Source organism: Leiobunum rupestre, chromosome 1 (genome assembly GCF_980474605.1).
Source record: "Leiobunum rupestre chromosome 1, qqLeiRupe1.1.hap1, whole genome shotgun sequence".
Lineage (NCBI taxonomy): Eukaryota > Metazoa > Arthropoda > Arachnida > Opiliones > Sclerosomatidae > Leiobunum > Leiobunum rupestre.
Window position 1 is genome coordinate 14,102,470 of NC_143384.1, and position 15,167 is coordinate 14,117,636.

The following is a 15,167-nucleotide window of genomic DNA, read 5'->3' on the forward strand; positions in this document are numbered from 1 at the left end:
AAATAAACTCATTTCCTAAGACCTATGATGCTATGAATACTTTAAAATGAGCTTATAGGTCCGCGCGGGGCCACACTGGCTTTTGACATTGGAACATGTGGTTTAAATAGATATAGGCCTAAATTAAATCAGATTGGTTCGGTCTTAATTTTTACCACAAATTTATCCATACTTGGACTTAAAATTACTTGATTAACCTCACCCGGGCCAATAGCGAAAATAAAATGGTGTACACTGAGAACAAATTGAAAACGTTCTATTGTTGTGAACCATCGAACGTCACTACACGGAGGGAATAAAGTTAAATAAGCCACAGTTAGTGTAATTGGGTAAAGCTGAATAAACGACGACACCGTACAATAGCATATAGACTACAGTACTACGGGAAATTAATCTTAGTATAATCCAATCAATATTTCTACTGAATTACGTGCCATATTACTGTTTCTGCTACAGCTAAAACTCAACTTCAAATGGTGGAAGTGATACTAATATAATAAAGCAAGGTACACCAAAGTAAATAACATAGCTTGGACTGTTTGACTAACATATGTTAATACGTTATTTTTATTGATTTTGTTTACTTACTTTGATATTTTTCTAGGAGAAAAATGCTATTTTTAAAGGGGCACGATGGGGCACTCGCAGATTTTTTAGAGGGGGCACAAATTATTTTTTTTTGGGCCCCGGCCCCCTTAAGCACCCTTGCTGACTACGGGCCTGCATGTCCCCCGTCACTAGTATATTTTGTACATTATATTGTTGTTCATTCTTAGCCATAATGAGGTACATGGGTGACTACCCCATGGCTAAAGGTCAAAGCGAGGTCGATTGTGTTTACACTATTCTTGTCGTAAGTTCTTATTGTACAATCACAGGGCTATTGGTGTAAAATCGTGTACTTAACTTAATCTCTAATTAATCAGAACTGCCACAAGCATAATCAACTCAGGGACGAAGTCTATTGCCAAATTATGAAACAAACTACAAACAATAAGAGTTCCAAGCCGTAAGTGTCACCATTATTTCAAGTTGCCTTTTTAGGATATGTGTTACCATGAGGACAAATATCCTTTTGAGGGATGGTAATAGAAGGCGTTGGTCGTAATAACTCTGTCTCAAACAGGGACAGCGGTCAACGTGGTTGGAGACTGTTTTCGATAATAGGGGCTTATTTCGAATGTGGCGACGCGCTCAAACTCTACTTAATCAAGTACTTAGAAACGGCCGCCTACGACAAAAGGCGGGCTTACCACGGAACCGCCCTGGTCTGCCTTCACAACCTGAGGAAGACGTTGAAATTTGGCGGACGCAAAAATGTACCCAGTATCGAAGAGATCGCGGCCATATCCGTACGTTCCCATTTATTTATTTTAAGTGTCGATGAAATTACTTTACCATTGATATGTCACAACAGGCTGGTAGGAACTCCAAACGCCAAATTTATCGCTTACCCGGTGGTACGGAAAGGGTTATCAACACAAAATCCACCACCGTCGTCCAAGATATCGTGGAAGAGATCTGCAGCGTGCTCAATGTCCGAACTGAAGCGGAAATGGAAGAATTCTCTCTGTATTGCATTGTGGAAGGAGGTAAATGGTTTAAAGGCCGACTACATAAATCTTCGGTTTCCTCTGTCTTTCACTGGAAGTAAGCTGACTGCATGGCACACGTGTATTGCAGTAAGCCTACTTCCAGTGAAAGGCAAGAGAAAACCGAAGATTTATGTAGTCGGCCTTTAAGTTAATTTTTCGTCGTGCCCTCCCAGCTCTTGCTTATCTATCTTCGCTGTATTTAGATCCCTACACGATGCCTTTAAACCAGGAGGAATATATATTGGACGTAACGACAGAATTGCTTAAGAATGGGCAAATGTTTTACTTAATTTTCTGTCGCTCAGTGTGGTGGCATCCATTAAGGCTCGATAATTCTTCCTACATTGAAGTCATATTCAATCAAGTAGCTCCTGATTATTTGGAAGGTCTATTGCTCATAATGCCAGCGGAGTCTAAGCTTCCAGAAACAACAGTGGTACGTAGAACTTAAATATATAACATTTTAATTCCTAAACTCAACCATCGCCCTGACCTTTACAGCCTGATATAGCCAGAGTCGCGGCGTTACTTCACAGAGCCGCTGATATGAGCCACGTCCCAACCAAGTATGTCTCTCTTTTAATTGTATCGATTTTGGTCGAGTTGAGGTTTAACATGGTGATTGTTTACAACAGGGATGAGGTTAAGTACTTATTACCCAAGCCCGTATTGTCTTGCAAGGACGTTAGACCGGCCCAATGGGTCGAAATGGTTCAACGTAATTGGTTGGATATGACCGCCCTTAATACCACGGAGGCCAAAGCTCAATGTTTGGATATTCTTCAAAAATGGCCCTTGTTTGGATCCTGTTTCTTCGCTGTTAAAGTAATTGCCCTACCCTTTTTCGATTATTGTTATATTACGTTTGGTCATAAGTATATAATATTTCTACATAAGTGTGACACTTCCTATTCTTAACGTGCAAAAGTTTAACTGAGAGCTATTCACAAAACAGACTGCATTTCGGACTTCGTCGCTGTTTTGCGTCCGTTTGCTAACGCGTCACACGTAGCCTTTGACAGCGCCTCGCTAGGGGGAGATTTTCTTCTTGTGATGACGTCACTCCGTTACTAGCTCTCAGTAAAATATTACCCAAAGTGACAAACTTATGGAACAATACTTTTGACTTATGGTTTGGTTTATGGTTACGTTAACGAAGTACTTGTCGCTTTTTTACAGTGGATTCGTGGTGATACCCAGCAACCAGAGCATATTCTAGCACTTAATAAGGATGGTGTTCATTTTCTCGATGTCGTTACTCATGTAAGTCTACTGTTTCCTAATGATCATGTGATATCATTATACTTAATTTCGTTGTCTTAATCACAGGAGACTGTTTGGAAATATCCATTCGCTGAGGTCATATCCACGAGGAAAGTTAGGGCCGAAGATGGTACTTTGTTCTTGGACATGAAGTGTGGTAATCTGATGGTCCAAAAGATCACTCGTATTCAAACTGATCAGGTATGGTGCTCCAGTGTCAATTGTTTGTGTATAATAATCCAGTTCAATATTGTGGCGCCAACTACAGCTGTGGTACTTTTTAAGATTCTTAAAGGGCAACGCAAGTGACCATGCAAGGGGTCAAATTATCTTATAGATAAAAAGAGCGACTGCGCATGCGCTATCTGCCATAGCCTTTCCCTCTGTAAAAAAGCAGCACCATATTGCTTTAGTCCCATTCGACCGAAGGCGGTTTTTGAGGTGTCCCATTCGACCGAATTCCGCCGAAACGTGCGGTTTTTATGTGTCCCATTCGACCGAACGCTGCTATATAAATTGGATTTTGCTATGTTTTCAATTTAGTTACTGAAGTCGTTTGCAATGGAGCGGATAGCTAATAAAGGAGGGTATTTATACATCAATAATAATTATCTTCACCTTGTCAAGAAAAGTAACTGAACCAAAACTGAAATAGTAAACTTAACCAACTCTAACCTAACCTAACCTAAACATGGATCTTCGATAGTACATACCTTTTAAATAAAATACCAAATCACCCCGCCAATTGGGCTACATTTTAAAATTCTTTCGGTCGAATGGGAATAAACGACCATATTGGCCGAATTTATTTGGTATAAATTCGCCTCTCGCGTTTTTTATGTAAAATCCACGCATTCTTTAGTCGCGGAAATGGCCGAGGAAAGAGAAGTTTCCGTGCTTACCGACAAATCGGATCCTTTATACAAAAGAAATGTAATAAAACAAAGATAAATATTCTGTCGGGATAGGGAAATTGTTAATGGAGAAGGGATATAGGACCAAGTGTGTGAGGTATTGAATTTTCTTAATCCATGGTGAGGCTAGCCGCAGAGATTTACCGCGTCCAAGGCCTAATGTTTCAACTTACATAATTAAAAATATTCAATTGGCAAATAATTTTATTCCAAAACATTGTTAAATCGAAAATATCAACGTTCAACTCTCGGAAACTAACTCATTTCTTTTCTACATAATAAATAAATTAAGTTAAGCCTAAAATCCTGGGTTCGTTGATCGTGAGCTAACTCAGCTAAGAAAATCTAAAAATTCGCGAATGAGAGTGAAATTGCGCCAAGTGGCTACACCAAGGAGAATAAGGTTTTCGCGCTGTATAAAATCCTCCTTGGAAAACCAACTTATGACTTGTAGAAGAAAACATAGTTCCAAACCAAGCACCCCCTGCATGACCACTGTCGTTGCCCTTTAAAAAGAAAAGGAAATGGCATACTAAGCATTTCTCTTGTATGATATTATTGAAGTGGTCTGTTATAGCAATTAGTGGTATTTTCCTTTGGTTTTTTGATTTCCTTGTTAATTTTGAGTTTTCAACCATTGTTGGGTGTTCTCCAATCATCCACACTGACCAATCTCCAAATTACCTACAAATGTGATATTGATTGCTCTACAGTTGGCGGTGACACCCCTTGTTCTAGCTCAATAAACTACCATTTTCTACTCCCTCTAGCTGTCTAGTTACTAGCATGTTTGACCCTAACGTGTAGTGATATTTTCACTCACCAGTAGGTGCTTAAAACATCTTCAAAGAAATCGCCAAGAAGTAATGTATCAGAGAGCCCAGGACCTGCAAGTTACTGTTTATTTAGGACTTATGAAAATAACTTAAAACATTTCACCTGTAAATAGAACGTCGTGTTTTTGTTAAGCTTTAACACATCAAAAAAAGCTACCTGGTTAAAATTACACGCTTGTAACATAAGGTACAGGCGAAAAGTTTCAATAATTTCAACAAGCACTATATAAATAGTAACTTGCAGGTCCTAGCTGTCGGAAATATTACTTTTCGGAGATTTTATTGCATTTTATAAAATCCAATATTTCAGCTTTATTCTAGCGAAAATGGTCCTCAAACATATCTTGTTATTTAATAAAGGCTACAGAATACTTTTATAAATCCATCCGGAATTTCAAGTGGCTCCTCCTAGTGATAACAGATTTGCCCTATTATTTTAAAAGAAAATTGCTGAAATTAAACGATTGTATCCCTTTAAAGGGCCACACGACGTTTGGGTTAAAATCGTGATAGCACATACGACCAATCGTATATTCAGTTGGTTTTCAAGCCCTATTTCCTAATTTTAGTTTACTGAAATAAAAATTTTTATAATTTAGCCTTTAATAACTTGAAATAATGGTATTTTTCCACTCCTTCTAGGCCCACGAAGTTTCTAGATTGATTCGTCAATACATCAATACCGAGCAAAAACAACGTAACAGATCACGTGGCGACGCCCCTCGTGACGTCACGCTCTCCCGCCATATTGAAAAATAGGTTTTTTTTATATTGAATTTCTTAGACCTATATAATGTGAAACCGATTTTAATACTGCTGAGACAAACACAAAATCTCAACCCCAAAGACTATGTTATTTTTATACTACCAATTTTGGAAGGTAACAATTCCTGAATTTATTTATTCTGTTAAAAAGAACTTCCAAATTTATCCGTCAATTTCAAATCAACCTTTTTAAAAAAGAATGTAAGTTGAGGGTTATTTTTTATAAACATACACGATTATTTTTTTACAAAAGAAAAAATTTAAAAACAAGTGCTCTTCGAAATTTTAAACATAAGCCCTTAACCGTTTAATAAAACGCGTTTTTATATTTTATATGATATTTTTTTTAAATGTCTAATTTTTTTTGCTGTACATTTTGTACATTGTTTTGAGCGTTTAAAAAATAAAAATGATAAATAAAATCTTAAACGTACTCTTTATAATTTTGTACAAATGACTGTATTTATTTCTTATCCGTAATTAATATTATTAATCTTACTTTAATACGTGCCCTTTGTAGCCAAACGAAAAAGGTAAGTTATTTCAACAATGCAAAATTAAACGCTCTATATGCATTTTTATTGCTATAATAAAGGAAATACAGGTAGGTAGAGGTGTGGCATCGCAGGTGTTTTTATAAACGATGTACGTGTTAAATTTCAGTTTATCAGTTCCCCAGTCATCGTTTTACGAGTAGCATATGGTTGGTGGTTTGGATTTTGAGAATATTTTTCTCATTCCTAAAATGCTGTCCTTCGAAAGACAAAGGCTTAGTGACGTATGTCAAGTTTTTTTGGTAATTTCTATACTTATTCTGCAAGTGCAATGCCACGGAGACCACGGACATCAAGTCCCCCCATCTGGTCCCTCCGATCTGAAGACGAAAATTGAGAGCAAATGGGGCGTGCAGGACTTCATTCGCGATATCGAGTAAGCTGTTTTTTATCGTTGATTTTCAAGAAGAGAAAGAATGTTCTTTTTAAGTTATCTAATAATTATCGTGATTTTTCTCACAGACATGTCAAAGAAGACTTGCAAACCGTTATCGAACTATCTGGCAAAGGGGAGCTTAGTCAAGAGGAGACGCTTTTCTACATGTTTAGGTGCGAATGCTTCAATGGCAATAATAGCCTACAATTTAGGCCTTGGCAATTGCACATTACTTATTCCACGTGCTACTTTTTTATGTTAGGCTTTTGCTAAATTTAAATATGGCTTCGATCAATGGTTTCGGAATTAGTTGTATAAGTGTAGTTGCAGTGTTGCGTAATCTAGATAATATCATTTCGTGGCTAGCCTATAAAAATTCAATAACATTTAAGAGGCGTTTCTCAGATCTATCCCTAAGATCAAAGTGTAGTAACAGTTTATTATATTGCTGGGTTACCCAAAAATTATTGCGGTATGGAAGTGCTTGTCAAAACTGATATTTCCATAATAGAATGCACGATTTCGACGACAATTCCAAACTGGATGGTCTTGAGATCATGGTAGTGATGCAACATGCCTCTGGGAAGAACGCTACGGAGTCAGAACTCATGCGTACGCTTGACGATTGACTAATTTTGAACAACTTTGAATAATTTTGAGTTTTTACATCGCAGAAAGTATCGATTCTGTAATGGAAATGGATGGTGACAAAGATGGATTTTTGTCTTATCCAGAAATGAAGAAAACGCTAAGACCCACTACGCAGCAAGCGGCCGAAGCCGCGGCACCAACTTCTTAAATTACCATTTTGTTTGTAATTACCGAATTTTGTTATTTATAAAAGTTAAAAATACACTTTAATAAAAATTTAATCTGGAAAATTCATTTGACCTAACTTTTAATCTAACTAACACTTGCAATGCCCAAGAAAGTTCAATGCCAACTTTTTTTTAAGAGTTTGTAATACCCGCCAATATGTCGTGGCGCTGCGGTACCAGCTGAACCTGAATATAGCGCTATCTCTCGGGTTTTAGACGTTGGAAAGCAAGCAGACGACCATAACGCGCAGGTTTTATTTTTCAACTGTCGGATTTGGTAAAATAGTTTCCGTGCGAAAATGCCTTTAGAAAACTTAGAAGAAGAAAGTTTGGAAAAGAATCCTAATTTGGAACTATCTCAGAAGAAATTCTTGTTAACCATAGTTAAAAATGATACCCAAGCGAAAGAGGAATTACTCAAAGGAATCAAAGAAAACAGTATGTTGTTTAAGCCTTTGTATTATTAAGCCTCGGCACTGTCAAATGATGACTAAACATTTTTCAAAACTTGTCTAAAGGTTATAATTTTATAACTCAAATAATGAAATGTCTTACCCATTTTTAATTTTCAAAGACATGGCCAGCTTCTACGAAGAGGTATGTAAAGATCTCCATTGGCCGATGGATTCTGCCTTATTAGAGACTATGAAAAAAGTAAACGAAACAGAGCTTAAAAGATTGGATGATGCGATTGAAGATGCTGAAACAAATCTAGGGGAGATGGAAGTACGAGAAGCTCATCTTGCAAAGTCTGAATATCTAAGCAGGATTGGAAATAGAGTATAACATTATATTGGTATTAAATTGATCCGATCATTACAAACTTTCTTTCTCATAGGAAGCTGCTTTAACAGCTTTTCGCCTAACATATGAGAAGACAGTTTCCTTAGGGCACCGTTTAGATCTATTATTCCACATTATAAGAATAGGTCTATTCTACATGGACCACGATCTAATTACGAGAAACATTGAGAAAGCGAAAAGGTAAGCTCTGGCAATTGTGTCGCTGTAGTTTTAATATTTTGCCCAAAATTTTGTAGTCTAATAGAAGAAGGTGGAGATTGGGATAGGCGAAATCGTTTAAAAGTTTATCAAGGATTATATAACCTATCAGTAAGAGATTTTAAAGGTGCTGCTACTCTTTTCCTCGACACGGTCTCAACTTTTACTTGCTACGAGTTAATGGACTACAAAACTTTTGTAACCTACACTGTTTTGTGCAGTATGATCGCTTTACCCAGAGTTGAACTCAGAGAAAAGGTAACTTTCTAATCAGAGCTTAGTTTGTTCTTACTTTATGAAGTTTTAATTTCATATAGGTGGTTCGAGGATCTGAAATCCTTGAAGTTCTACATGGAATTCCGGATGTACGGGAATTTATATTTTCCCTCTACGACTGCAAATATGATCAGTTTTTCAGGAAATTAAGTAAGTTATTTTCTATTTCATTTATTTCTGTTATTTGTAATATATTTAATGTATGGCAGCTATTATTGAGGAATTGATGAAACGGGATCGTATGTTTACCCAACATTTTCGCTATTACGTTCGTGAAATGAGGATTCACGCCTACACCCAACTGCTAGAGTCATATAGAAGTTTAACGTTGCAGTATATGGCTGATGCTTTTGGAGTGACCACTTCTTTCGTAGATCAGTTAGTATTTTTTTTTTCGTTCTGTGATTCCTTCTCTTCAAATAAAAAAATTTCCTATATATATATTTATATTTATATATTTTTTGAAGATTTTAATGTATTTTTATTTACATTACCGTTTAATTCAATATTTGGATTCAACTTATTTCTAATATATTCGATATTGTTTCAGAGAACTGTCTCGCTTCATCGCAGCTGGTCGTCTTCATTGTAAAATTGATAAAGTTGGAGGTGTTGTGGAAACCAACCGTCCAGACAGCAAAAACTATCAATATCAGGTTAGGTTTTATGAATTATTTTTATGTGTTTGGGTATTCATTTGTAAGCTACATGAGCTTGTCTAAAACTGGTTGTCTCTGTTTTTTTATAGGGGTGCATTAAGCAAGGCGATATTTTACTAAATAGAGTTCAAAAACTAAGTCGTGTTATTAATATTTAATTAGAGTTTTGTATTTTTTGTTCACCCTTTGGCCCTAACTTCCGAGGCTTTTTTAAATAAAAAATGTGCCGGTTTCTTCGCTAAAAGATTTTTTAATTTCAATATCACATAAAGTGCTTTAACTTTTTCTTTACATTTCATCAACCTTTTTCCGTTACATTTGATCGGCGATATTCCATTACATTTGATCAGCCTTTTTCCGTTACAATTGATCGGCCTTTTTACAATATATTTGATTGGTATTTTTACATAACATTTGATCAAAATAATTTTGAATTAACTTTAATACTATTTCATTGAGTCACAAACCATTTTCAAAGTATCGTTTGTTTCTTTCGAATACTGATGGGGTCCTATTTGTGTATGCATCATTTTGGATAATTTATCCAGTTTTTTTAGATAATATCCTTTATGTAACGATGGTGTTGTTGCATTAATAATTGGTGTATTGACAAATTGTACCATACAACCCCGCTTAGGATAGAATTGGCATGGTGCCTCTTCTAGTTCCAGTATGGCTATTGAATTGACTTTAGGGTACGGATTTAGATAAACTCCAGGCACGTACAATGTAACTTGAGGTCCCACATTTGGCCAGTAACGACCCAAGTTAAATCCATTTATCCAGGCAACACCCTTTAGAGATAAGTTAAAATCATTCGTAATTTTTTAAATATTAGGTCATTTTAATGGAATTTTAGTTTTACCTTAGTCCATCCATCTAGTTTAAGGAATGTATCACTAGGTTTAGTATCGTTGGGTAAATTAAATTGGGCAATAAAAACGCCAGGTTCTGTAGTTCCGCTAGATTTAGTGTTATAGTTATTTTTGTTGAAAACAACTTCGGTTAATTTCTCAACTTTAGGGGGATAGATTGTCCAATTTTTCAAAGAGAAGGATCCTAATTTAACATCTCCAATAATTCCCTTTTAAAACAAACAAAACATTCAGATTCAATATAAAATCATTTAAAATTGATAGATTATTTACCTTGGTATCGTTTATTCCTGTGCCGTAACAAATTCTACCTTGATTTTCAACCAAAATACTTAAAGTATCATCTTGCTGTATGATAATTGGAGTTGAAAATATTTGTTCACCTCTTCCTAGAACAGCTTTAAATTCCTGAAGATCCAAAAATTAGATTTTGGTTCTCAGAAGCTATTTAAATTTATATTTACCCCATTAACAAAAATGTAGCCACGATCTCTTACACCTGGTATGCTTAAATTCACTGGATCAGACAGTCTAACGGGAACTTTTGTTTCGTAGAGAACAAATCCATAGCCCTATTATAATTAAATAAAATGGATTAGGAACTTAATTTAACTAAATGTTAGTTTTTCTCCCAAGATTTGGGTACTTACGTGCGATAATTCTTCGAATGTTAAAGGAGTGGGTGAAGTTACGGGGAGTGATAAGTTTTTAAGTATATCCAATAAATTGGCTGGTACCTAAAATAATGATAAATAATTATAATTTCAACCTAATTCTTAAAAAAACTTTTTTAAATTACCGGATGTAGTTTTACAGGTCCAAAGTTAATTTTTATAGATGGTTTAATTTCAATATCAGGAATGGGAGCGTACTAAATTTAATAAATTAATTAAATAATTGGTTAAAAAATCCTCTAATTAGTATTTATCTCTGCTAAAAAATTTACCTTTTTAATAACATTCTGTATTGCGTAATATTTTGGTGTCAAGTCTCCAGCTTCACTGATAGGCGCATCGTAATCGTAACTAGTTGGGCATACTAAAATACTATCTTTATCACCCATGTTAGAACCTGTTATTGATTCAATTTAATTCCTGATTTTAAGTCAATTCGTAATGTAAAATTATATTTATCAAATTACCACTCGTAAATCCAAAAGAAGTTCCTCCATGGAACACGTATCTAGATATAAAATATTATTAGATATTTTGAAATTCCCTGGTGTAAATTTCTTACATATTAACATTTGCATTGATGGCTAGCATTTCATCTAGTGTTTTAGCTACTAGGTCCTTATCTACTTGAGCGTGAGGCTGTCCCCAATGGTCCAACCACCCCGGATAATATTCAGAGTTAACTAGTGGTCCCGCAATTTCTTTAGTTCTCATTACCGCGAAGGCGTTTGTAACGTTAACACCTGTATGGCAAAATTTTAGGAAATTTTTTATATGAAAACCCAAATTCCCAATTGATTTTGTTTACCAGATCCAAAATCTACTGTCCCATAGGCGTCTAACGTGTGTCCACATTTTAAAAAACCTTCGCCATCTCCATCAGTTGTAAATAATACGACATTTATACCCAATTCTTGTCTAATTTTATGCGATAAGAATGCTACGTAATCTCGGTCACATGCAAAATAGCTGCCATATTCATTTTCAACCTAAAATGATTTAATTATATCATTATTTATAACAACACTATTCAAAATTTAATAACATTTTGGTAATTAATTCAAATAATTTTTAATACCTGAATCATGATAATTGGGCCTCCATTAATGTATAGTAAGGGTTTCATCATAGGCAAAAGTTTGCTGAACCATTTATCCACGTACATTATATAGTCTAATTATATAATTAAATCTAATGTGAGTGAATTAATGTTAAGTTTCAATGTAATTAATCTTACCAGGATCCATAGTTCGTAAAACAATATTTTTATTCTTAGTTAACAACCAATATGGTAAACCACCCTGTTAAATTAATAAAAAGTGTAAAAAATTTCTGAAATTTAGATTATGTTTAAGCTAATACCATTTCTCGTTCAGCATCGATGAAGGGGCCAGGCCTTAGAATAACGTAAAGCCCTATTTTCTGAGCCAATTGAATAAACTTAACCAAATCTAAATCCCCTTCAAAGTTATACTGATCAATTTCCCTTTCATGACTATTCCATTCGACGTATCTATAGGAGCCAACATTAAATAGTAAAGTTTTTAAAATATAAAGATAGCATTTTCACAAATACGAACGTTTCAATTGCATTGAGACCAGCAGCTTTCATTTTAAGTAGTCTGTCCTCCCAATATTGGTTAGGTACACGGAAATAGTGCATCGATCCTGATATATATCTGAATGGTTTTCCATCTTTAAGAAAGGTGTTTTGGTTGAATCCAATCGAGAAAGACCTTTCACTTTGCACCTTTTTTCAACAAAAATAATAGTTTTTACTTAATTATAAATATACATATTGATTATGCAAAATACCTTTGCTATTAAAACTATTAAAGTAATAAATCCGATGTACGTAAAGTATTTCATTTCAATAACTGTTTCTTGCGGTTGCTACCCAGCAAGTGATATTTTTATATTTGACTACGGAAATTATCATTTCAATTTTATCAATTTCAATTAGTTTCAGATTAGATCAGTTTGTTAAAAGAATGAAAGTTCAACTGTTATCTTGGCAAATAATGGCAGGGAAACATGTAATTCAAAATTTTATGCCTGTTTTTATCAACCTTCATGTGTAAAGAATTAACTCTTACTATATAACTAATTAGTACGTGTAATTGAAAATGTGGGTTACTGAATTAGTACAGGCAAACATATTGAAAGTGTGTACTGTCAATTCAGGCAAAAAATATTAGGATCAAATATTTGTTTATTGTTAAAATCTCTTCATTTTAATTACAAAATAATTCACAGCTCAGTACAAAATTTTTTATATTATATTAAAATAAGCTATTTTTATTTTTCATATAAAAGCGTAAATGCATACATAATATTTTAGCAATATGAAACATTTCAAAAAATAAATGTACTTTCGGTAGACTAGTATAAGACCCAAGATTTTGAGCCATTGAACCTTTTCTAATTAGTCACAACTTCGTAAGCCTCCATTAGAAAGGATTTGGGTACCAATCCAGTTTTATTGTTCAAAATTCCCGTCCACCACGCATTAGCGTCAAACTGTTTGCTGATTACTTTAATTAAATCGCCTCTGGAGAATTTCAGCTCCATCGGATCTGCGCTATCGCAGTCCCACAATGCTACGTACCAATCTGAGGCGTTAAAATTTGGTTGAAACATAGGGTCGTCTTCCTCCGTCGGAGGTTGATCACTGCCATCAACATAAAGTTCTTCCTCGATTGGAGTTGAGGACAACAAATCTCCTTCTTCGTAAACAGGCTCAGAAATTGGAGATTCAAGCTCATCTATGGGTTCGTAAATGTCTTCAGTTTCTATTTGGGGAGGAATTTCTTGTGGTGGCGGTGACTTTGGCAATTCCTTATTTGGTTTCAATTTGCTTTTGGTGGGGGTTTCGATTTTGGGTGACGATGTTATTGATGGAACATATTCTAAATTACATTTATATATTATTATCATCCTCTTTCAATTAGAATTAGAAATTTCATACCAATAGTAGTGTTAGTTTGGTTGAAAGAGTTGTTCCTATCAACAGCGGAAGTCCATTGTTTTAAATCTTTGGTTGTTAGAGCGATAAACTGAAATAATTTTGAATTATTTTAATCTTGGTTACACTTTCAATTTTTAATTCATGTATTACCTGATACGTTCTATTGCCAGGACAAACTAGCTCAAAGCACAGGTTCTTTTTGTTTATATCTTTACAAGCAGTGGGCGATGGTCTGGCTTCGTAACCATACAAATTTATATGTCCCTTTTGCTTTTTATCATTCTCAGTTTCGTAAATGTACATAATACCATTTCTAATAGAGCACCAACGTTTTTGGAATGGACTTAGAAGGCCACCCAATCGCTCTAAATATATTTAAAATATATGTTTGCGGATTGATTAATCTTCCTATTCATTGTTTATTATACAAGCTCCTACCTTTGCCTTTCTTCTCTAAGAACCCATATTTATCAGTTTTCTTAAGTTCAGATGCGGGCATATCAGGGATATCCTTAGACTCTAAAAATTCAATATTAAACAATTTATTTTTGTAGCAATGTTAAAAGGCTTTACATACTTTCATCAATACTGTAACTATCCAATTCATTTATATTTTTAGTTTCGGATTTAGCTGAATGAGCTGTAGCTTCAGAACTATCCCCTTCATATGTTTCATACTCATCAGAATTATCTGGGATAGTTTGATTTTTGGCTGATAGAATTGGGGAAGGATCTGAAGGATTATTGTTTTGCATATCAAAATAAGGTGGTGGGCTAGCAGGTGCGCCACTAGGAGTGTTGCTTGTGATTATTTGTAGAGATATCGGGATTGTTATATCTTTTGATGTATTTTCAGTTGAATGTTTAACTTGTAATTGAGGATATTCTCCTCGAATTAAGGATATTTTCATTAATAATGATTCTTTTTTCGAAAATCCATTTGAGGTTAACATTTCCGTAGCCAAGGTTGATGATAAGAAATCATGCATTTCTAAAAGAGATTGTTTTAACTTATAAGCGTTTCTTTTAAAGTGTTAGTTATCGAAATAGTGGTAACAAGATACTTGCCTTCTAATAATTCTTTTAATATTTCGTGAAATTTACTCATTTTTAAATTGTTTAAATACACATATAATAATATAAATCTGTTTTTATAAATTTGTGGAGGCCATTGATCTTGGTAACTTGGTTTTGGTTTAGTCAAGTTCAGTATGGTTCGGTTCAGTACAGTTCACCACACGATAAAAAAAAATAATTGTTTGGAGCATTATAGAAACTAGATGTTTGGAGGAAATAATTTACTATCTACAATAGGCCTTTCCAAAAATTCGCTACGACTGCCCAGCTTGTTCTTGAGATTGTTGAGTCAAACTTATGGACGAATTCACTAGCTCTCTTTAGTGGGAGAGCTGGGCTAGCATTGTAGAAGTGAGAAAGAAAACAGTAAACAAGAAGGCCACGTTAATTTATAGAAAGGCCTATTTAGGCCTCTTACAATCTCGTCACTTACCTACCTTTTATCAAAAGTTAAATAATTGACAAAAGTGTGACAATCCCTGTACTTTCGTATGCTAAAGGTTTAATGAATGCTC

General features: G+C 34.7%; 5 protein-coding genes and 1 long non-coding RNA gene across 6 annotated transcripts in view; 3 read left to right on the forward strand and 3 right to left on the reverse strand.

The window, feature by feature from the left end:
* The window catches only part of Myo10A (unconventional myosin 10A), a 59,900-nt gene extending 54,136 nt beyond the window's left edge, over window positions 1-5,764 (forward strand). Inside the window, exons 28-37 of the mRNA XM_090175114.1 lie at window positions 777-853; window positions 927-1,009; window positions 1,127-1,352; window positions 1,418-1,592; window positions 1,799-2,031; window positions 2,097-2,161; window positions 2,231-2,420; window positions 2,775-2,858; window positions 2,925-3,059; window positions 5,251-5,764. Coding sequence (XP_090031240.1) covers window positions 777-853; window positions 927-1,009; window positions 1,127-1,352; window positions 1,418-1,592; window positions 1,799-2,031; window positions 2,097-2,161; window positions 2,231-2,420; window positions 2,775-2,858; window positions 2,925-3,059; window positions 5,251-5,367 — 1,385 coding nt within the window. The 3' untranslated portion in view covers window positions 5,368-5,764. The remainder of the gene's footprint in view (window positions 1-776; window positions 854-926; window positions 1,010-1,126; window positions 1,353-1,417; window positions 1,593-1,798; window positions 2,032-2,096; window positions 2,162-2,230; window positions 2,421-2,774; window positions 2,859-2,924; window positions 3,060-5,250) is intronic.
* On the reverse strand, window positions 4,076-6,401 carry LOC149961150 (uncharacterized). The gene is made up of 3 exons (XR_016480884.1): window positions 6,183-6,401; window positions 5,873-6,126; window positions 4,076-4,278 (listed from the first exon to the last, which is right to left on the reverse strand). It is a non-coding gene; the product is annotated as an uncharacterized LOC149961150 (long non-coding RNA).
* Window positions 6,025-7,188, forward strand: LOC149961151 (longistatin-like). Its single transcript, XM_090175164.1, has 4 exons — window positions 6,025-6,303; window positions 6,390-6,476; window positions 6,815-6,915; window positions 6,978-7,188. The coding sequence occupies exons 1-4, from the start codon at window positions 6,074-6,076 to the stop codon at window positions 7,100-7,102; spliced, it is 543 nt and encodes a 180-aa protein (XP_090031290.1). The 5' UTR covers window positions 6,025-6,073; the 3' UTR covers window positions 7,103-7,188.
* Window positions 7,189-7,325: 137 nt separating this feature from the next.
* Window positions 7,326-9,296, forward strand: Rpn7 (regulatory particle non-ATPase 7). Its single transcript, XM_090175152.1, has 8 exons — window positions 7,326-7,559; window positions 7,696-7,901; window positions 7,960-8,105; window positions 8,162-8,381; window positions 8,441-8,549; window positions 8,609-8,777; window positions 8,950-9,055; window positions 9,148-9,296. The coding sequence occupies exons 1-8, from the start codon at window positions 7,421-7,423 to the stop codon at window positions 9,214-9,216; spliced, it is 1,164 nt and encodes a 387-aa protein (XP_090031278.1). The 5' UTR covers window positions 7,326-7,420; the 3' UTR covers window positions 9,217-9,296.
* Window positions 9,289-12,496, reverse strand: LOC149961153 (beta-galactosidase-like). Its single transcript, XM_090175145.1, has 15 exons — window positions 12,423-12,496; window positions 12,188-12,357; window positions 11,970-12,120; window positions 11,845-11,908; window positions 11,686-11,780; window positions 11,416-11,596; window positions 11,170-11,350; window positions 11,075-11,115; window positions 10,880-11,004; window positions 10,733-10,804; window positions 10,584-10,670; window positions 10,398-10,505; window positions 10,207-10,341; window positions 9,924-10,142; window positions 9,289-9,852 (listed from the first exon to the last, which is right to left on the reverse strand). Exons 1-15 carry the CDS (start codon window positions 12,474-12,476, stop codon window positions 9,505-9,507), a joined length of 2,031 nt encoding a protein of 676 aa, XP_090031271.1. The 5' UTR covers window positions 12,477-12,496; the 3' UTR covers window positions 9,289-9,504.
* Window positions 12,497-12,823: 327 nt separating this feature from the next.
* On the reverse strand, window positions 12,824-14,809 carry LOC149961154 (src kinase-associated phosphoprotein 2-B-like). The gene is made up of 6 exons (XM_090169282.1): window positions 14,644-14,809; window positions 14,153-14,566; window positions 14,014-14,094; window positions 13,726-13,940; window positions 13,576-13,663; window positions 12,824-13,516 (listed from the first exon to the last, which is right to left on the reverse strand). Exons 1-6 carry the CDS (start codon window positions 14,681-14,683, stop codon window positions 13,029-13,031), a joined length of 1,326 nt encoding a protein of 441 aa, XP_090025408.1. The 5' UTR covers window positions 14,684-14,809; the 3' UTR covers window positions 12,824-13,028.
* Window positions 14,810-15,167: the final 358 nt, after the last annotated feature.